The 22,323-nt window shown below is 36.2% G+C and overlaps 1 protein-coding gene across 20 annotated transcripts in view; it reads left to right on the plus strand.

The window, feature by feature from the left end:
* Positions 1-22,323, plus strand: part of szt2 (SZT2 subunit of KICSTOR complex) — a 174,765-nt gene that overhangs the window by 93,199 nt on the left and 59,243 nt on the right. For all 20 annotated transcript variants that reach the window (XR_012407532.1, XR_012407533.1, XM_073953541.1 and 17 more), the window contains 7 exons: positions 11,202-11,378; positions 13,810-13,995; positions 15,938-16,140; positions 18,046-18,209; positions 20,235-20,332; positions 20,796-20,928; positions 21,016-21,143. Coding sequence is in view for 18 of the 20 variants with exons in the window: in XM_073953541.1 (XP_073809642.1) it covers positions 11,202-11,378; positions 13,810-13,995; positions 15,938-16,140; positions 18,046-18,209; positions 20,235-20,332; positions 20,796-20,928; positions 21,016-21,143 (1,089 nt within the window). In the remaining 2 variants the exon portion in view is untranslated. The remainder of the gene's footprint in view (positions 1-11,201; positions 11,379-13,809; positions 13,996-15,937; positions 16,141-18,045; positions 18,210-20,234; positions 20,333-20,795; positions 20,929-21,015; positions 21,144-22,323) is intronic.

Below are 22,323 nucleotides of genomic sequence, written 5' to 3' on the forward strand. Positions count from 1 at the left end.
AGTTTGAGTAAAAATGGTCATATACAGCAGCGAAAATAAGTATTGAACACGTCACCATTTAACTCAGAAAACATATTTCTAAAGGTGCCGTTGACTTGAAATTTCCCCTGATGTTGGTAACAACCAAAGAAATCCATATATGCAGACAAAACAAATCTAATTAGTTTACAAATGAAGTTCTGTGTTATAAAATTAAATGACCCAGCGAAAAAGTACTGAACACATGAAGAAAGGAAGGTGTAGAAAGGCAGTGAAAGCCCAGACAGCAGCTAAAATCTCTCAATAGTTCTTTAGCAAACCTCTGCCCTTCCTCAGTGTAAATGAACATCAGCTGCTTCAGTCCAACATCTACATTAGCAGGAGGATGAAGATGAAACCAGGATGGACATTTCAGCAAGACAGTGATCCAAAACACAACCAAAGAAACTCCCAAATGCTTTCAGAGAAAGAAAATCAAGCTTTTGAATGGCCCAGCCTTTCTCCAATCCAATATAAAATACAAATTAAAGATCAGATATTATAGACGAGACCCACAGAACCATCAAGAGTTTTAAACTCTGTTGAAGTCTGTGAAAGACTCGCACCTGAGCAGTGCATGTGACTTCATTCTCCATATGAGAGGCGTCTTTAAGCTGCCGTCACCAAAAACTTCTTCTTATATAAAGTATTAAATACGTTTCAGTAGTTCAGCACTTTCTCCTTCTGTCATTTGATTGTTATTACACACATTAATTGTTAAGATGTTTTTGTTTTGTTTTATTTTTATGTTTGTACTGTTTGGGTTTTACCAAAATCTGCTTCAATTCCATGTCAACGTCTTCTTTATAAATATTATTCCCAGGAAAAAACATGACAACGTGTTCAATACTTATTTTCCTCGCTGTATGTGTGAAAGTAAATTCTTCAAGGAACTAAGCTCACATTCATAAAGCTTTATGTAAAAACCTTCCAAATATGATCAGAAATATACGAGTTATTTATTAATAGGACACATTGCTGAGGTGTATGCAATTCCAAATTATTTTAAAATTAACAAATGTTTTTAGTTGTTATGGTTTTGAAAATCACAGTTATTCTATTCCAACTAATGTTGTTTTCATAACTCTTCCGAATTTAAAACATTCATAAAAAAGATATGTCGGACACGTCACACATTTTGGTTTTGACCAATTGTTCACGTATGCTCAAAAATGAACATTTTAATCTTCAATTTAGCAAAAATATCATCAGCAGTTTATGCAATAAAATTAAAAGAACACATTTTGCTCAAACAGAGCTATAAATGATAAAACTGAGGATTTTCAAGTGGTCTATAATCATATTATAATAAATATAATGTATGATAATAAACATAATATAATGAATTTCACACACAAATGAAGCGAGTAAACTGAAACTGGTTAAGCATCTAATTATGCACAAATATTGCACTTTACTTGCGTGAGGTGCATCCAGTGTGAACGCCCCATAATAGTGTGACAAGACATGACCCAGTAACAGATTGTCAAAAAAAGCGCACAGCACCCTCTAGTGGATTTGTGAAAAACAAAAAAACTGCAAGCAGATGTAGTCTAGAGCAGTGGTTCTCAAAGTGGGGGTCGGGACCCCCCGAGGGGTTGCGGGGCAATGAAGGGGGGTCGCCTGGTGATTTCCAAAAATCGATTTATTTTTATTAAACCATAAGAATTAACATATTTTATCCATAACTATACTGAAAATAAAAATAGTCGTTTATAGTTACTATATACTCTAAGACAGTGGGCCTCCCTTTTGACACAACTTATCCATTGGCGCCCCCCTCCTCCCAAACACACACACACACACACACACACATACACACACACACACACACACACACACATATATATATATATATATATATATATATATATATATATATATATATATATATATATATATATATATATACAGTATATATATAAGACACAGACAGATGTCAGACTGTTAACTCACTTTTATCATCATTTGCATGAAAGTGCAATTATTTACAGAGTAATAACAAGTATTTTAATATAACGTTTTTAAAACTAAGATGATGGTTCAATATGAATAGGACAGATCCAAGAACTGTTCATCCCAGTCAAAACAGTCGAAGTTTAGCAGGTCTCATGCTGTCATTAGCCAAAATATCTTGACAAACCACACATAAAGGTCGTGGTTCATCAGCTGGTCCTGTCCACGTAAATCCTAAACTCAAATACTGATCATCATATCGTCGTCTTTTGGGTTTAAGCCCTGAACTTGAAGGCTTTGAATCGGGGGGTCTCAGAAACCGACACGGCACGTGCACACATAGGGCTTAACCTGTGCAGTGCACATGCCCTTTTTAGTCCTGGATAGAAAGTGCCCTTCCAAAATGATCAAAAGCGCCCCCGGGACGCGGCACACCCTCGTTCCCGCCCTTCAGTAGGCGTGCGAACAGAACAGAACAGAACAGAACACAGCTGAACAGAACGAGCGCGACAGAGGCGCGCCTCACACTTTGAAAACCCCTGCTATATACTATATAGTTACTATAGTAGCTTATAGTTACTAGTTCTATTGGATTGCGACCCCTGGGGTAATTACATTATATTAAAGGCAGCAATAGCGTCAGATGCATTTGGATCTTATAACATCAGGTTATACTTTCTGGCACATTTGAAGCACTGACACAAATTTAATTGGTGTGTCTGCGTCATTGCATGCAAGGATTCTGTATTTATAACCACCTCAGAGGATATTGGGGGTTGCGACTCACTGGCATTGTTATTTTGGGGGTCGCGGGGTGAAAAGTTTGGGAACCCCTGGCCTAGAGCAGTGTATCCCAACCCTGTTCCTGGAGGCACACCAACAGTACATATTTTGGATGTCTCCCTTATCAGACCTATTCATTTCAGGTTTTGGGAGTCTCTTCTTTGGTGGCTCAGTGGTTAGTCGTATCAAAGCAAAAAGGTCACTGGTTCAAGTCCCGGCTGGGTCAGTTGGCTTTTCTGTGTGGAGTTTGCATGTTCTCCACTTGTTGTTGTGGGTTTCCTCCGGGTGCTCCAGTTTCCCCCACAGTCCAAACACATGCGCTATAGGGGAATTGAGTAAACAAAAATTGGCCATAGTGTATAAATGTGTGTGTGTGTGTGAGTGTGTGGGTGTTTCCCAGTACTGGGTTGCAGCTGACAGGGCTTACGCTTTTTAAAACATATGCTGGGATAGTTGGTGGTTCATTCCACTGTGGCGACCTCTGATAAATCATAGACTAACTGGTGGAAAATGAGTGAATGAGTCTCTTCTAATGTTCGGATAAGTTGACTCAGGCGTGTTTGATTAGGAAGAGGTTAAACGTGTACTGTTGGTGTGCCCTTAGGAACAGGATTGGGAAGCGCTGGCCTAGAGTACATATTTCATAGTTCGTAAAAATGTAGCACTGCGCACACATCTCCAATGAGCCTGTGTTGTGTATATCTGCCGCCTCTCTTCCCTCTTGTGGCGTGTATCTGAATGAAAACCCAACATCAAATACAGGGCTGCAGAGGAAAATGCAAGTGGAAAACTACCATACAGTTTAATCAGCCTTTTGCATGTGAATTCTGAAATCAGCACCCAGCCCGATGGAGATTTTTTGAGATGGGAGTTGTAGCACTGCATGAGGAGTTGATAAATATGAAGTGTACAGTGTGAGTGCTGGAGCCGCAGAAGCTCCAGGTCTGTCTCATTACCGTGAAGGGTCTTTAACAAGCCTCTTAGGGTCCTAATGTGACTTGATCCTAAACTGCAGAGAGATAATTGTCAGGTGGAGACAGAGCAAGTGGTATCCGCTCCGGCCTGAAGCCACGGGGTTCCTCTAATGAACTGACAGACCACCCGAAATGCTGCCAGAGCGGCTCCTCAACTTCTCCTAATGCTCCTGCTATTAAAAGCAGCATCACTTCATCAGCATGTAAATAAAGGGCTCTGTGGCTCCTGCTTGTGGGTTCATTGATGCAGGATGACAGTAATATCAGGTCCTGTGAGGTCGGAGCAGATCCTCCAGGGTTTTGAAAGGCAGCCAGATTGGCAGGACGTCAGCAGATGGTCAATATTATCAGTCTGAACTTCCCACAAGCCCTCACGTGTCCTGCTGTGACTCTACACAGGACATTAATCACTGCTTATTTAGTGTTCTATACGGGATATGGGTATTCAGGGTTCTGAACTATCTATCTATCTATCCATCTATCCATCCATCCATCCATCCATCCATCCATCCATCCATCCATCCATCCATCCATCCATCCATCCATCCATCCATCCATCCATCCATCTATCTATCTATCTATCTATCTATCTATCTATCTATCTATCTATCTATCTATCTATCTATCTATCTATCTATCTATCTATCTATCTATCTATCCATCTATCCATCTATCTATCCATCTATCCATCTATCCATCTATCCATCTATCCATCTATCCATCCATCCATCCATCCATCCATCCATCCATCCATCCATCCATCCATCCATCCGTCCATCCATCCATCTATCCATCTATCTATCTATCTGTCTATCTGTCTGTCTGTCTGTCTGTCCGTCTGTCCGTCTGTCCGTCTGTCTGTCCGTCCGTCCGTCCGTCCGTCCGTCTATCATTCTATAATTCTATCTGTCGATCTATACATCTATCGTTCTGTTTATATGTCTATCGTTTGATCTTTTTATCCATCTGTCTATCCATCTGTCCATCCGTCCGTCCATCCATCCATCCATCCATCCATCCTTCTATCTATCCATCATTCTTTTGATCCCTCTATCTGTCCATTTATCTATAATTCTATCAGTTTTCTCACTGTTCCCAGTACTTTTATTTTATTTTAAATATTTTAAATAATACTCATTATAATAGATCAAGTGTCCTGCTTATTTATTTTCGGAGCCTAATAAAAAGTTACTGCAAATAACAGAAAACAGCCACTAAAATATAATATATATTATAATATAAATGATCATTTGGTATAACAGTAGTTTATTCATCAAAAGCAATTTTGTAGTAGTTGTTTAATTTCAGAATAAAAGACTGTATTTAAGGATCACACCGCAACTTCAAAATACTCCATTTTGTGTGTGTGCATTTGTCATTTATTATTTGTGTCCTGTGGGTGTCTGCTGTGCCTCAGGTACAATGTCGGACCTTGTTCAGAATCTTTTCCCAACCTCTCAGTTTCAAGGTATAAAAGGCCCTCCGCACTTCACTGCTATGCTGCAGCGCCCCCATGCACTGGCTGTGTGTGCTAATGCATGGTCATGTGTCAGCTTAAAATGATTGTGCACCATAAAATAATTTTTTTTTTTGTTTTTTTGTTTTAGAGAACTTACTGCATTGGGTTTGTTTCAGTACAGATTGTGTGTTTAATTAATAAATTATTGCATTTATATTATTATAATAGTTTTGGATGCATTATTTATTCATATATGTATTCAGCAAGAATGCATTGCATTCAATCAGAGGCAGCAGTAAAGACTTTTTAAATAAAAGACATTTTTAATAAATGTAATTCAGCTTTCATTCATAGACATAAGTTGCAAAATAGAAAATATATATTTATTTAATCCCCCCCCCCAAAAAAAAATAAATAAAAACAGCACTAGTGAACATTGTAGACTTTCATTAAAATATTTAAAATATATTTAAATCCTCCCCAATCAATACAGCTATAGTAAACACAATAGATTTCTGTTAAAAAATATTTTAATACATTTTTATTTAAATATAACTGTTTATTTTAGTTCATTTTAATTAATTGTATTACATTTGTATTTATTTTATATCTTTATTTATTTTTATTATTAAATTAATTAATTAAATTTATTCTTAATTTCTTTTTTTTTATTTTAATACTCCCACACGTCAAGAAAATAATCAAAAGTAAATGATCACTGTGGATCAAGATATTGCATCTTTTTTAGTAGCATTTGAAGAACCCAACAGACTGTAGTGACAGAGCAAAGAGCTTGTAAGTTCGTTTATGTAAATTAAACCTGTAATAAAATGAGAGCTGCTCAACTTCCAGGAAAGTCCAGATACTCTGCTTTTCCTAGAAGCCCCTTACACAGAGCAACCGTCACACAGAGTTCACCTGCTGACTCCATCACACAAGCGTTCATTTTAATTACACTGACATTATTGAGGCTGGTATTTTCATTCATGTGAAAGAGTTCTTGTAGAGATAAGCTGATCCTGAATAGATTCTGAATCAGTTTTTTATTTTTTTAAGTAATGTTTTTTTTTTTTTTTTCGTTTTTTTCACGTATCAAAAGTTATAGTTGAATGGTTTTATTTTTACCCAGATAAACCTAGCTAACTAAAATCACCAAAGCTTAAAGGATTAGTACAAATCTGATATTAATAAATCCCCTGAAACATCATCTTCAAAACAAAAATTAAGATATTTTCGATTAAATTCAAGAGCTCTCCATAAACAAAAGGGTCCAGAGACATTCAAAGCGTAATAATTCATTTGATAAGTGAAAAAAGATATGGATTCAAAACATTACTAGTGACGTAAGTGGTTTAATTGCAATCATGTGAAGCTCCAAGAACAATTTTGAGCTAAAAAAAACCCCCAAAAAACTTTCACCTGAAGCAGGGATGTCCAAACTCGGTCCTGGAGGGCCGGTGTCCTGGAGAGTTTATATCTAACTTGCTTCAACACACCTGTCAGCAAGTTTCTAGTAACTCTAGTAAGAGCTTTATTAGCTGGTTCAGTTGTGTTTGATTAGGGTTGGAGGTAAACGTTCCTGGACACCGGCCCTCCAGGACCGAGTTTGGACACCTCTGACCCATAGTCTTCTCCATCAGATCAGGGTTAATTGTAATTTAATTTAGTTGTTATCGACTTGCTGAGGTCATAATATAATCTATAATATAATCTATATAATCCTTAAACACTCAACTTTTTTAAAACAAAGGGCTGCACGGTGGCGCAGTGGGTAGCACGTTCACCTCACAGCAAGAAGGTCGCTGGTTTGAGCCTCGGCTGGGTCAGTTGGTGTTTCTGTGTGGAGTTTGCATGTTCTCCCCGTGTTGGCGTATGTTTCCTCCAGGTGCTCCGGTTTTCCCTCTCAAGTCTAAAGAGATGTGGAACAGATGAATTAGGTAGGCTAAATTGTCCATAGTGTATGTGTGTGAACGAATGTGTATGGATGTTTTCCAGTGAAGGGTTGCAGCTGGAAGGGCATCCGCGGCGTAAAACATATGCTGGATACGTTGGTGGTTCATTCCACTGTGGCGACCCCTGATTAATAAAAGGACTAAGCTGAAATGAAAATGAATGAATGAAATAAAACTCAACGGCCTCCACTTTCAATTCAATAGAGCACCTTTGGGATGTGGCGGAACGGTAGATTGGCATTGTAGGGTCCAGCCAGTTGGTCCAATGACGGTATCCACTGGTGGATGAAGGTTCACTGCATGTTCTGTCTTTCCAGTGCACAATGTTGATTTATATTAAACTTAACTCATATCTGACTCCAATTTTAGTATGAGATGGTTTAGAATATTAATATATTTATCCTCGTTTTATCTGACTCCAATTATAAAACATTGAGAAGATTATTTAGTTTCCTTTCACATTATTTTAGATTATGATTGAATATTCTTTTGATTTGTTATTATACCTTATTCTCATTTACTCAGATTCCGATAGCATCTCGAGTCTTGCACCGGCCGGGTATACAATCTCTTAATACAAGCTTGTCAGTCTTGGTCATTAAACTGAGGCAATTAACCACTCTCCTAAAAAGGCAGAACCCTACTTACTCAATTTAGGAGATTTTTATGTGGTCCCCATAGATCTGTTATCTACTAATTCAAGACATTTTAATGTCTTGTATTTTAATAATAATCGCACAGGATTATACGTTTGTAGATGAAGGCCTAAATATCCACATTTAAATTAGTTTCAACAATATTTTGTTGTTCTAAATAGTTGCCCTTTTACAGTCCAAGTATACTTGAATTAATGCCAATTTATTAGTCGGATCTCTAACAACATTGTATAGCGTGCCACGCTGCTCCGTCTAACATGTTTTAGTCCGTTACTAACCTGTACAGTGGCTTGTAGTGCTATGGACAACAACATTTATCAGTGATAATAACACGAGGTTTGAATAATTCAAAACATTATTTATTAGTCAGGTAAATGTATTATGCCAAATTCAATCAGTCAATTCATAAACGATCAATACAAAACATCAAATTATCAAAGACAAATCCAAGATGAAAAAAAAAGCATTCCTGACTTCAAAAATATACATAACATGGAGCAAGCCGTGTTATGGGCTGATCTGGTTAGGCAGAATCGCCCTGAGTCTTTCTCAGACCTTGCCTTAAATAATCCAAGAATTCCCTCAAGGAAGGGGGTGTGAATAACAAAAGGCATTCACACTTAGGGAAAAGTCACACCCTTCACAGTGGTTCAAAAGATGCCTGAAGTTATATATTTATTGTTTTGATTATGTCTATTTCTGAGAGAATGAGACCATTGTACCAATCGCACTGAGACATTTCAAATGATATCAAACATGATAGTTAAAGTCAGTTTGGTTAATCTAGAACATTCAAACATTGAAATGACCATATGTGAGATGGGGTGGATGAAGCCGAGTTTCAGCAGACTCAGATGCAAATGCAGCAGGAACTAGTTTTTCCCGCATTCCCACCTGCTGGGTTGTTAAGTCACCAGTCTCTGTTTTCAGCTCATGTTTTGAATTGTCAAAGATATCAAAATATTTGCAATATTTCAACTCTTACAGCATCATGGATGTGCAGCCGACAGATCTGCAGCAACTGCGTAATGCTATCATGTCAATATGGAGCAAAATCTCTAAGGAATATTTAGAGCACCTTATTGAATCTATGCCATGAAGGATTAGGGCAGTTCTGAAGGCAAAAGGAGGTCCAACCTGGTACTAGGAAGGTGTACCTAATAAAGTGGCCAGTGATTGTATTAAGAAAATGTTGGAAATGTGTTGAACAGATCTTCTCTCCGTTAAACAGATATTGGGGAAATATATAGAAAAGACCTAATAGTGCTGACTTCAGTTGTACTTGTGAATGAATACATTTGATACACACACACACACACACACACACACACTGTCATACACGCGTCCACTAATGCAGAATGTGCATGCTTTAATGTGTGTGCAGTGATTTTACTGATTTATCTCAGGTGATTGTGTTCTGCGTCTGATATCTAGCACACACACACGTACACACACACTCATCGATCATACCTCAAACCGCTAACGGCGTACGCTAATACAAATCCCCGCTCGCGCTCCACTGTTTGCTGCTAATGCCTTTTAATGCGAGCGGCGCTCTGTTTGCGAGGCTTCTTTATAGCCGCAGCCACTGGAGCGAAGGCGCCATCGATCTCTGAGAATCTAATGATGGAAATCTCTCTCTTTTTCTGCGCTTATCAGAGCCGCAGCTTCCCAAGGCCTCCTGGCTTCACGCTGTAAACAGCATAACCCAGTCAATACAACAGCAGAAAAACCCATTTAAAGGATTTATGAGAGTTTGCACTCATGTAGAGGCATTGTTTTCTGAAATATACACGTGTTTGTGTGATTTAAGAGGACATATGGGTGTTTTACGGCCTTGTTGGAGTTTAAGCAAATGAAATCTGTTTAAAAAAACTTTATACAGTTTTTAAATCACTGTTCAAGGCAATTTTAACAATTGAATAAATATGAAGATTTGTTAATTTTAAATTCAGTAATTCAGTATTTTCTTTCTATTTTACTTTAGCCATTTGATTGCTTCAACACAAGGCAGTTTCATATTTTAATGTAGTAATTTAATTAAAATTATTTAACTTTTCTATTTAACAATGACAGCAACATTTGGCTTTTTTAGTTTGAGTATTTTATAATGCTTTTGGCATTTATTTTAATGCTCTTTTTTATTTTAGTTTATTCATTTAAATGCCTCAACACAAGCAGCGTTTCATATTTTTTCTTCATAATAGTTTCATTTTTAAAAATTATTCAGCTTTTTCATGTAACAATAACAGCGTCAATGCTGCCTTTTTAGTTTGAGTAATTTTGTTATTCTGTTTTAATGGTTTTATTTTAGTTTAGCCATTTGAATGCTTCAAAAAGGCATTTTTTCATTTACAAATGTATTTATTTATTTTTTAATTATTAAACTTTTATTTAACACAGAAAACAACATCAACTCTGCCTTTTTAGTTTGAGTAACTTTATAATGCTTTTATTTTGCCATTTTAATGGTTGTACTCTATTATAGTTTAGCAATTTATATTTTTTAACAGCGCAGCATTTCATATTTTAATGTAATCATTTTTACATTTTTAAAAAACTACAACATCAACACTGCCTTGTTTAGTTTTAGTAATTTTGTAATTATTTTTAATGGTTTTATTTTAGTTTAGTTTTGCCATTTTTTTCATTTATTATTATAATTTTTTTTCATTTTAAAAATTATTTACATTCTTAAAAAAAAAGACAACAGCATCAACACTGCCTTGTTTAGTTTAGGTAATTTTATAATTATTTTTAATGTTTTTTTTTCTATTTTAGTTTAGCCTTTTTATTTATTTATTCACTTTTGAAAATGATTTAACTTTTTTTTTTTTTTTTTAATACGATAACATCAACACTGCCATATTTTTTCTGTGGTAGAAATTTACATTTTTTTGCTTTACTTTTTCTAAAATTACTTGACAGTTTTTAATTAAATTTGTTTTAAAACAATAAATATTTAAATGGGTCATTTAGCTTTTTCTTAACAAAAGTAATTGTGTTTTTCTGTTGAATTTTCTATATAATTGTCCATGTAAAGGAAAATCAGGTCTGTTTAAACAAGTTTCATTTGAAAACAAAGTATAATAAATGAAGACGAGTTAAAAGGGTTGAATACAGATGTAATGTGACCTTCATACAGCTAAAAAGAAACAAAAGATGTAACTTTTAATAAAGCCGAGCCCCTGAGCCCAGAAGTGTCTATTTGATGAGACGTGCACATATAAGCATGCGTCTCTACTGTATTCCCCCATTTGTCTTTCCGCTCTAGCTGACTTTATTGCTTTCATTTGAGTTTGCATCATTTTTTGCATTGTTCCTGCTGTTCTCTGTCAAGCTCATTTAGATCTGGCCTCCATCACTTTCTCTCCTAACTGTATTTCTGCTCTGATCTCCTCAGGTATCGTCTGCATCGTGCTGTCGTTCGTGGATGATAAAGGCTGTGCGCTGTTGCTTACTGCTCAGGACGCCAGTGTTTCGGCTGTAAGAGGAGATGCCACCGCCATTTCCATCCAGCCGGACCAGTTTGAGACCTTGACAACCGTTGTCAAGGTGGACTCTCGCAACCAGAGCTCAGGTCAGAAGGATTCTGAAAACAAAATGGCTTTTAACACTCAAATCTATTTAGTCCTGGTCTTTTAACACTGGGTTAGTCTGAGGTCAAGTTCAATCCTTATCTTTTGATACTTGGTCATTGTAAACCATTAGAAACATAATCCTGGACAGTTAACCCTTGGTTATTGTAGACTCTGGCTAAACAGAGTCCTGGCTAATTTACCCCGGTCATTCTAGACTTAACTCCAGGTAATTCTTGACTTTAGGTAAACGAAGTCCTGGTCATTTAAGCCTGGGTTATTTTGGACTCTGGATTAACAGAGTCCTGGTTTATTAACCCAGGGTCATTCTATAGTCTGTGTAAACGATGTCCTGACGGCTTAACCCTGGGTTACTCCTAGATTCTTTGTAAATGGAGTCCTGATCGGTTAATCCTGGGTTATTCTAGACTCAGTGTAAATAGAGTCATGATCACTTATCCCTGGGCCATTCTAAACTCTGTGTAACCAGAGTCTTGAATGATTAACCCTGGTTTATTTTATAATCTGTGTAAATGGAGCTCTGGCTGTTTAACACTTGGTTATTTTTCTCTCCGGGTAAATGAAGTTCTGGTTGTTGTCTGGTTGTTTGTTTGGTCAATCTAGACTCTGATCTCTTAACCCTGGGTCATTCCTAGACTCTTTGTTAATTGAGTCCTGATCACTTAACCCTGGGTCATTCCTAGATTCTTTGTAAATGGACTACTGATTGGTTAACCTGAGGTCATTAGAAGTCCTGATCGTTAACCCTGGGTTATTCTAAACTCTTTGTAAATGGCATCCTGATCAGTTAACACTTTACTCTGGATAAATGGGGTGCTTAGGAATAACCTTCGGTGATTTTGGACTCTGGGTAAATGAAGTGCTGGTTGCTTAACCCTAGGTTGTTTTGGACTGTGTATAAGAATTAAATAATTTTTGGTCTGTTTACAAATTAATTAAATGGGTCATTTTAGATCCCAGTCTTGTAACCCAGAGCTATTCTAAACACAGTCTAAACATGATGGTAGTCTGTTAACCCTGTGTTTCTTTGGACATTATTTCTGAAAACCAGACAATATGTTTTGCTTGTCTAGAAAACGCTTCTCGATTTAGGAGTGTTTAGATGTTTGGACTACACTGGGTCATTCTGAAGCCAAGTGGAGTCCTTGTCTTTTTATCCTTGGTCATTGTAAACCATTGAAAACAGAGTCCCGTTCAGATAACCCTGGGTTATTGTAGACTCTGAGAAAACAGAGTCCCGGTCAGGTAACCCCTACGTTATTGTAGACTCTGGGAAAACAGAGTTCCGGTCAGGTAACTTTGGGTCATTGTAGACTCTGGGGAAACAGAGTCCCGGTCAGGTAACCCCTACGTTATTGTAGACTCTGGGAAAACAGAGTTCCGGTCAGGTAACTTTGGGTCATTGTAGACTCTGGGGAAACAGAGTCCCGGTCAGGTAACCCCTACGTTATTGTAGACTCTGGGAAAACAGAGTTCCGGTCAGGTAACTTTGGGTCATTGTAGACTCTGGGGAAAAAGAGTCCCGGTCAGGTAACTTTGGGTTATTGTAGACTCTGGGGAAAACAGTGTCCCGGTCAGGTAACTTTGGGTTATTGTAGACTCTAGGAAAACAGAGTCCCGGTCAGGTAACTTTGGGTTATTGGAGACTCTGGGGAAACAGAGTCCTGGTCAGGTAACCCTGGGTTATTGTAGACTCTGGGAAAACAGAGTCCCGGTCAGGTAACCCTGGGTTATTGTAGACTCTGGGAAAACAGAGTTCCGGTCAGGTAACTTTGGGTCATTGTAAACTCTGGGGAAACAGAGTCCCGGTCAGGTAACCATGGGTCATTGTAGACTCTGGGAAAACAGAGTTCCGGTCAGGTAACTTTGGGTCATTGTAGACTCTGGGAAAACAGACTCCTGGTCAGGTAACCATGGGTCATTGTAGACTCTGGGAAAACAGAGTCCCGGTCAGGTAACCATGGGTTATTGTAGACTCTGGGAAAACAGAGTTCCGGTCTTTTAACTCTGGGTTATTGTAGAATCTGGGAAAACAGAGTCTCGGTCAGGTAACTTCGGATTATTGTAGACTTTGGGAAAACAGTCCCAGTCAGTTAACCCTGGGTTATTTTAGACTCTAGAAAAACAGAGTCTTGTCAATTAACCCGTGATCATTCTAGACTGTGTAAACAAAGTCCTGATTGGTTAAACCAGGGTCATTCTAGACTCTGTGTAAATTGAGTTATTGTCAGTTAACAATGGGTTATTCTTAACCCTGGTTAAATGGAATTCATCGTGCCTAACTCTACTGTAGGTTAATTTGAACTCTGGATTAACAGAGTCCTAGTTTATTAACGCTGGGTCATAAATAAGACAAAGCTCTAAGTGAGACAAGTGTTTTAGCAGTGTATTGAAGGTGTATGTGTGCCGTAGGTGTTCGCGTGCGCTTTGACGTGTGGGAGCAGGGGAACATCGATCCTCTACAGCTGGCAAACAGACTGAAAGCTGCTCTACGCCACGCTCTCTGTGATGTTATTATGGAGATGCGTGTACTGCCCAGTCCACTGTGTCTGGACACCTTCTGCCTGCCCACTGCCACCCCGCGGGAGGAGAGCTCAGGTCAGGAGATCAGGCACATGCCATGCTTTCTGTCAGCTATGGCTTTTATTTTTACAACTGTTTCCTATTTACTGTATTGCACTTTTTTGTTATTTAGGTATTTTTAAAGTGTATTTTTAAACTAAATTTAAATAAAAAATGAAGTTATGCATTCAGCTTCCTATCACAAAAATAAGTTCAATTTATAACAACGTTACAATACAAAGATACTGTATTTTTGCTGTAAAAAAAGTGTTGTTATTTTTCGTGGTTCATGTTATGTTGAAAGAACCATGTTGGGTTTTAGCCCACTGTAGTTTTTCTTGCATTCAACTATTTTTGTTGCTGAAAATTAAGCTATTTCTATATTCTAAACTAAAATATAAAAATATGACGTAAAAGTAACAATAAAAATATTAAATTGATTAAAAAGAGATGAAATCTCAAGTCACTTAAAATAAGTTACATTTATAAAATAATTTCAATACAAAAGGCTTATTAACAGTATTACTATTTCATATATATATATATTTTTTTTTTTACATTTTTTACAGTATTTTTGTTGTAAAAAAGTGTTTTTTATTTATTTATTTATCATTTATTAATTAATTAATTTTTTGTGGTTCATGTTATGTTGACAGAACCATGTTGGGTTTTAGCCCAATGTAGTTTTCTTGCATTCAACTATTTTTGTTGGTGGAAAAAAACTATGTCTATTTTCCAAACTAAAATATAAAAATATTACATGAAAGAATTATATTTATAAAATTATAAAAATATTAAATTGATAAAAAGGAGTGAAAAAATCTCAATTTAATTATGTAATAAGTTACATTTATAAAATTACATTTAGAAGTTACATTTATAAAGTTTATAAAAAGGCTTTTCAACATTAATACTATTTACTATATTTATTTTTACATTTTTTTACTGTATTTTTGCTATAAAAGGTGTTTTTTGTGGTTCATGTTAGGTTATTATGTTATTATGGTAACCTGTCATGTTAAGTTATTTTGGGCCACTGTAGTTTTCTTACATTAAAATATTTTTGTTGTTGGAAATAAAGCTATTTCTATATTCTAAACTAAAATATTTTTCATATATATTACATGAAAAAATTCTAACAAAAATAATAAATATTATATTGATAAAAAAACTAAATCTTAAAAATTACAAAACTATGCTCAGAAAACAACTATACAATATTAATGATAATAATTGTATTATTATTAATAATGCATAACATTAGTAAATGCTGTTTCATATAGTAACATTTAAATGTGTCCTTTTGCTTATATTTCTTTACATTTATGAAATCATTATAATACAAAATGCTTTTCAACACTAATAATATTTCATTTTTTATGTTTTTACTGTTTGTTTGCTATAAAAACAATTGTTTTTGTGTGGTTTCTGATAAATTGAAGATGTGGTAAAGGCCACTGTAGTTATAAAAATGTTACATAAAAAATATTAAATTGATAAAAAAAGAGAAAAAATCTCGTTACATTAATAAAATCATTACAATACAAAATGCTTTTCAACACTAATAATATTTCATATATACTTTTTTATGTTTTTACTGTACTTTTGCTTTTGTGTGTGTGTGTGTGTGTGTGTGTGTGTGTGTGTGTGTGTGTGTGTGTGTTTTACACCACAATATTTTTGTTGGTGAAAATTTAACTATTTCTATATTCTAAGCTAAAATATCTAAAAAATACAGAATAATAATAATAAAAATATTGATAGAAAGAGAGAAAAAATCTAAGCCAAAACAATACTAAAAAGTATAAGAATGTATTCATAATAATTATTATTATTATTATTATTTCTTTTTATATAGTAATAATATTTAATTTTCAGCTTTTAAATACAGTTTTTACTCTATATGATCAAATAAATTCAGAGTGCTGCATTCTTGTTGTGTGTTCGGCTGTTGATCTGTTGTGTTTGCTCTCTGTAGTTCCCTTAAGTCTTGTGCCGTCAGACAGTAAGGAGCAGAAGAAGACTCCTCGGCGTCCCAGCACAGATCAAGCTCTCAGAAGCAGCCCGTCTCCCATCAGCCTGATCTCTGCACCCGCTTCCACCCCGACCACAGGAACCAGCACTCCCGAATCCACAACACCCACCGGGAAAAGCACTCGCCGCAGCTTCTGGGAGATGCTGGTGCGTTTTTACAGCTAATGGCTCTCAAAGTGCATCGCAAATCACATATTCATGACGCTATTCTACGCCAATATGTGGTAGAAATAGTATATAGTGTTCAGTTTTTATAAGTAAACCCCTCACAAATCTCTCTTTTAAACTCATATATTATAAAAGATTAAGCTATACAGTATTATATTTGAGCAGATACATTAGATTAGTCTGTGCTGAGGCCAAATCTGGAGCTGGTCCAACAAAATAACTCACGATAACCATCCAAAAGCTAGCACAGCCAAATTTATATGTTATAGAAAAATATTAAATACAAATTTAAACAGGAAAAATCAACAGAAACAAATGAAATTATGACTTAACTGAGTTAAATAGGTTAAAGTTAGGGTAATTAGGCAAGTCATTCTATAACTATGGTTTGTTCTGTACACACTCCTAAACAAATATTGCATAAAGGCGCTAATAGTTTTGTCCTTAAAGGGCCATGATACCCCCTCGTTTCAGCAGGGTGTTTTCACATCTCTACTTTGGAAAAAGTCAGAAAAGTGGGCGTGTCCAGCTCTGTTTAGGGGGGGAGTGTCGGAGGAAGAAAAGAGGCTTGGTGTGGGAGTGTCTATTTGGGCGCGCTGAATTTCAGAGTCAAAACACACACACACAGGGGACAAAGTGACTGTGTTTACATGGACATCTGTAGTCGAATTATTTGCCAAATTAATAAACGGTGGACTTTAACTGCAGTTTGGCTCTTTCAATCAGGGAATTCATTCATGTCCCTCGCTACAAACGAGATATTTGATTCGAGGCGCTGCTCTAAGTGTGTATTTTTCATGCAATGTTTGATACCGCACGGCGAATGAGAGAAAAAAACCTCCGCATTTCCCAAATACTTAGATGCACACGGCAGGTAGCGTCAGAAAGCCGTGTGTGTTATTCCGGTCACAAAATACGGTGAAAATCCTACATGAGGTTAAAGTTTGGTTGTGGTGCTGACATGTTTACACTCGGTGCAATAGTTTGTTCGATACAAACAAACTGAATAAACAAAGAGCACTGGTCGCACACTTACCAAATCTGTAGAGACAGGACAATCACCAGCAACTAGAGCCGCGTCTTTATTAAGAGGAGACTACAAGCGAATCCGGATCTCAGCGTTTGCAGATGAGAACAGCTCTCAGGTAAACAATAATCCTCCTTAGACACGTAATTTGTTGTCGAGCGTCGCGTACACTGTTAATCCACACGTGACGCCAGCTGCGCTCTCACAGAGAGAAAATGAAAACAAAACTGAACTGCAGCAAACTATAAAAGCAACACTTCACGCTTGTTTTGCCAACACAACGTGGCGTCTCTGTCGTCTAAACACTGTGACAGTAATGAATATTAATGAAGTTGCACAATAGAGCGCACTGATTGGTTTGAACCAAGCTTTACTCATGCATTAATGCATCACACTGTAAGACGTAATAAGACACACTCTGGCACAGACGCCCAGTCTGCACGCTGGAATACACGCTATTATGTCATGACCGTGACGCAGCTTCAAAAATTTGTTTAAAACCGGAAGTGCGAATTTGCTTGAAATAACGCAAAAACAACCAATTTACACTTTTTAGTGAAATATAGGTGTCCTAATAGTGTTTTTAGCAGTGTGGGACACATATACGACTGTCAACAGCTCAAAACATGTGTTTTGGTGTTTCGTGACCCTTTAAAATGGTTTTAAAATATTTTTAAACTTCTTTGCTTCTAGCAGAAATTAAACAGATAAGACTTTCTCCAGAAGAAAAAATATCATAGGAAATACTGTGAAAAATTCCTGAATCTGTTCAACATCATTTGGGAAATATTTAAAAAAAGAAAATCACAGTATGGCGAATATTTTTGTCTTCAACTCTGTGTGTTTGTGTTTGGTAGAGCAAACCAGAGACTTCTGAAATTGGCAGTCCGAAGACAACGGATGATATTATACCGGAGCGAGCGGAGGATAGTCGGATGGGAAGACGCAGACACAAGACGGAGAACGTCAAACAGTGGAGCCATGAGAAAGCCATGGCTGTGGAACAAGAGCAGGCTCAGAGGTACACACACACACACACATATATACACAAACACATATACACACACACACATACACACACAGAGTTATGCCTGAAAAATGATGTTTCCAGGTGCTTTGCTATGAAATATGAGCATGTTTAGATGGACAGGTCGACAAGTTATGTTCTCCATAGTGTGTTATTGTCAGTTTAAATTGCAAAATAAATGTAAATAATCTCATTAAATAATGCATAAATGTGGTTTGGTCAATTATATTAACTATACTTAAAAAATAACTAAATTACTTAAAAGAAAAGAGATTAAATTAAAGTATACATGTTGAAATAAAAATCTGTGAAAGCTGTGTATAAAGAATTAAAATAACATACAAAAAAGCTTGTTCTAATAATATTCTAATAACAGTCTATTTGTATTGGCTGAACTAAAAATATAAGTATTTGATTAAAAACTTCCCAAATGATCGTTTAATTTTTAAGTTCATTCATTTATTCATTTTCCTTCAGCTTAGTCCCGTTATTCATCAGGGCTCGCCACAGCGGAATGAACCTCCAACTATTCCAACATATGTTTTACACAGCAGATGCCCTCCCAGCTGCAACCCAGTACTGGGAAACATCCATACACACTCATTTACACTGATACACTACGGCCAATTTAGTTTACCTGGTTCCCTTGTAGTGCAAGTGTTTGGACTGTGGGGGAAACCGGAGCACCTGGAGGAAACCCACGCCAACACGGGGAGAACATGCAAACTCCACACAGAAATGCCAACTGGACAATTCCGGACTCGAAACAGTGACCTTCTTGCTGTGAGACGACAGTGCTAACTGAGCCACTGTGTCACCTAATATTTAAATTGATGCAGTAAAAGTACCACAAAAATGAAATAAAAAATCTATTAAATTAAATTTATTTAAAATGTATTAAAATATTTCCCAGTAATGGTTTGCAGCCGCAAGGGCATCCGCTGCGTAAAACATATGCTGGATAAGTTGGTGGTTCATTCCGCTGTGGCGTCCCCTGATGAATAAAGGGACTAAGTTGAAAAGAAAATGAATGAATGAATGAATGAATGAATGAAGGAATGAATGAATGAATGAATGAATGAATGAATGTTTTAATATACAAAAATAAACAAATATCAGGAGATCCTGCTGAAACGTATAAAAATGAGGTGATAAATAAAATACTGAAAATAACAAATGTTTACAAGATACAATTCTAAAATTTCTTGAATAGTAAACATCCTTGATTAATCAAAAATTCAATTAAAACAAAAATTAAAACAATAATAAAAAAATCAATGAATTCCAAATATTAATAAATTATATAATAAGGCCAAAAATGACCCTTAAATACAGTGCTCAGCCAAACTGAGTGCACCCTACTATAGTTTTTTTATTTATCTTTTATATTAATATTTTAATTAATATTTATTTTTATAGGCAATGTATTTTGGTGTATATAGACAAAACCGATTTATTAAACAGATATATTTATTCAAATAATATTTTAGTCACCAAACGTATTTAGAAATGAAAAGATAATGCAATTAAATTCAAGCAAAATATTGCAAAAAATAATTACAACCTACAAAATATGAACATTTTTTTTTGCTTCTGTTGTTTTTTCCACTGTTTAAATTTTGTATTATTATTTTTCTATAACATATAAGTTTGGGTGTGCTAGTTTTTGGACCGTTGTTGTACTTGTGTACTTTCCAAGCTGTACTCACATATGCTGAGCACTGTATACTTATTTTGTTCTCTTTCTTGCATTGTATACTGATGCAGTTTTACTCATGTGCTTTATATCAAACTCTCTATTTGTCCAAACTTTCATTACTGTGCAAAAATCTGATAATATCCGAATAATCCGATTTCTGGATTTTTGTATTCCTGTCAATCACTGAGACGCTAATTAAATTACACCCCCTCCTTTTCTGTTGGTCAGAACGCAATAAATAATTCTGCAGTAGCTGATGGGAGAAATCTGACGTTTCCTGAACAGCAATGCTGAAATGTGCTGATGTGTTTTTGCTGTAGGAGACGTGCGGTTCAGTTGGAGGAAGGAGATACGGGGACTCTTCAGCCTGTTTACCAGACCACATACATGCCCTGGGTCATGTTCATGAATAAACTGGGTGAGGATAAGCATTTACAACAACGTAACCTTCAAGAAGGGCCACATTAGACTAGTTTGATTAAACCCTTAGAATACATGACTTGTCGCCTATTCAAGTTTTAGGAAAAGCAAATAATAAGTTGACTTCTAGTTGATCATTTGGGATCAGAAGTGGCTTAAATGAAAGGCAAAGGCCTCTAGATTACACTTATTTTACCAAAATATAATATGATCATGTCTTGATTTTGAATGATTTCATTAGGACAGTGAGGTTTGAGTTTGCTCAGACAAAAGTCTTGTCACTGAACAGAAATAATGTCCTGTATAGAATATAAAGTCATGTCAATAATGTTCATGTCTGGTGACTGGGCTGGCCAATCCTGGAGCACCTTGACCTTCTTTGCTTTCAGGAACTTTGATGTGGAGGATGAAGTATTTAAAGCTAAATCCCCTCATTAATAAATGATCTATTTCTCCTTCAGGTTGTCCGTCCATCCAGCACTGTTCAGCTGAAGTCTCGCATCACTTCCTCCTGCCCTCCGTCCTCACAGAGTTGGTCAATCTGGTCACTTCTCTGGCCAGTGACACCACAGTCAAAGTATTCGAAAGAAGCAGGTGCACCTCTGAATGTTAAAGCTTTGGTCTGTCTCCAGTGTTTCAGGGTTTGCTCAAAGCGCTGAGCTGTTTTCTGTGTGTCTCCAGCTGCCCTCAGGGAGATATTTACATACCTCTGTCAATCATCCAGCACATCAGCCAATCACCTGCCACCACCAGGAGCTTCATTCTCATTGGTCGCAACTTCAGCCAGTGGCATTGCAGTACTGAGCAAGGTATGTCCATTGGGGAGTCTGCAGTGATCGTGTCCTCTTACACACTGATTTAACAGGTTGGATTTGAATCAGAAAAACACCTCTAACAGTGAATCGCAGTTTGTTTTCATGAATAGGTTTATTATGACCACAGTAATAATCCTTAAACAAATAAATGCTCATTTATAGCAATTATTATATCAATGTGATTTAATTCTGAATGCTAGAAAGTGTAAATGATGGGATGTGATTTAGCTGTGATCACACTTATTCATGAACACATACAGTTAATTATTAGCCCCCCTTTGAATTTTTTTTTTTTTTAAATATTTCCCAAATGATGTTTAACAGAGCAAGGAAATTTTCACAGTTTGTCTGATAATATATTTTCTTCTGGAGAAAGTCTTATTTGTTTTATTTTGGCTTGAATAAAAGCAGTTTTGAATTTTTTAAACACCATTTTAGGGACAAAATTATTAGCCACTTTAATCAATTTTTTTTCGATAGTCTACAAAACAAACCATCGTCATACAATAACTTGCCTAATTGCCCTAACCTGCCTAGTTAACTTAATTAACCTAGTTAAGCCTTTACATGTCACTTTAAGCTGTATAGAAGTGTCTTGAAAAATATCTAATCAAATATTATTTACTGGCATCATGACAAAGATAAAATAAATCAGTAATTAGAGATGAGTTATTAAAACTAATATGTTTACAAATGTGTTAAAGAAATCTCTCTGTTAAACAGAAGTTGGGAAAAAAATAAACAAGGGAGCTAATAATTCTGACTTCAACCGTATAAATGATTAGAAGGTAAATTATAAGGCACTGAGAATGCATTATAATGCACACAATAGCCTTTATAATGCATTAAATATTAAGCTAAATCTCAAGAAAACGGTCATATAATCAGGTCATATTTATCCCCAAAATCTAAAGGAAAATGTAAAATAAATAACTTTAAAGCATCTGATTTAAAAATGAAAATAAGCTGTGAGTAAACTAAAACAAGACACCAAGAATCAGCTTATGACTCTGAGCAACAGTGAATAATAACAAGTAGATAATACATTTTTCGGCTTAGTCTCTTTATTTAAAAGGGGTCGCCACAGCGGAATGGACCACCAACCTATCTAGCATATACACAGCGGATGCCCTTTCAGCTGCAACCCATCACTGGGAAACACCCATACACTCCC

This window comes from Danio rerio, chromosome 6, assembly GCF_049306965.1.
Source record: "Danio rerio strain Tuebingen ecotype United States chromosome 6, GRCz12tu, whole genome shotgun sequence".
Taxonomy (NCBI): domain Eukaryota; kingdom Metazoa; phylum Chordata; class Actinopteri; order Cypriniformes; family Danionidae; genus Danio; species Danio rerio.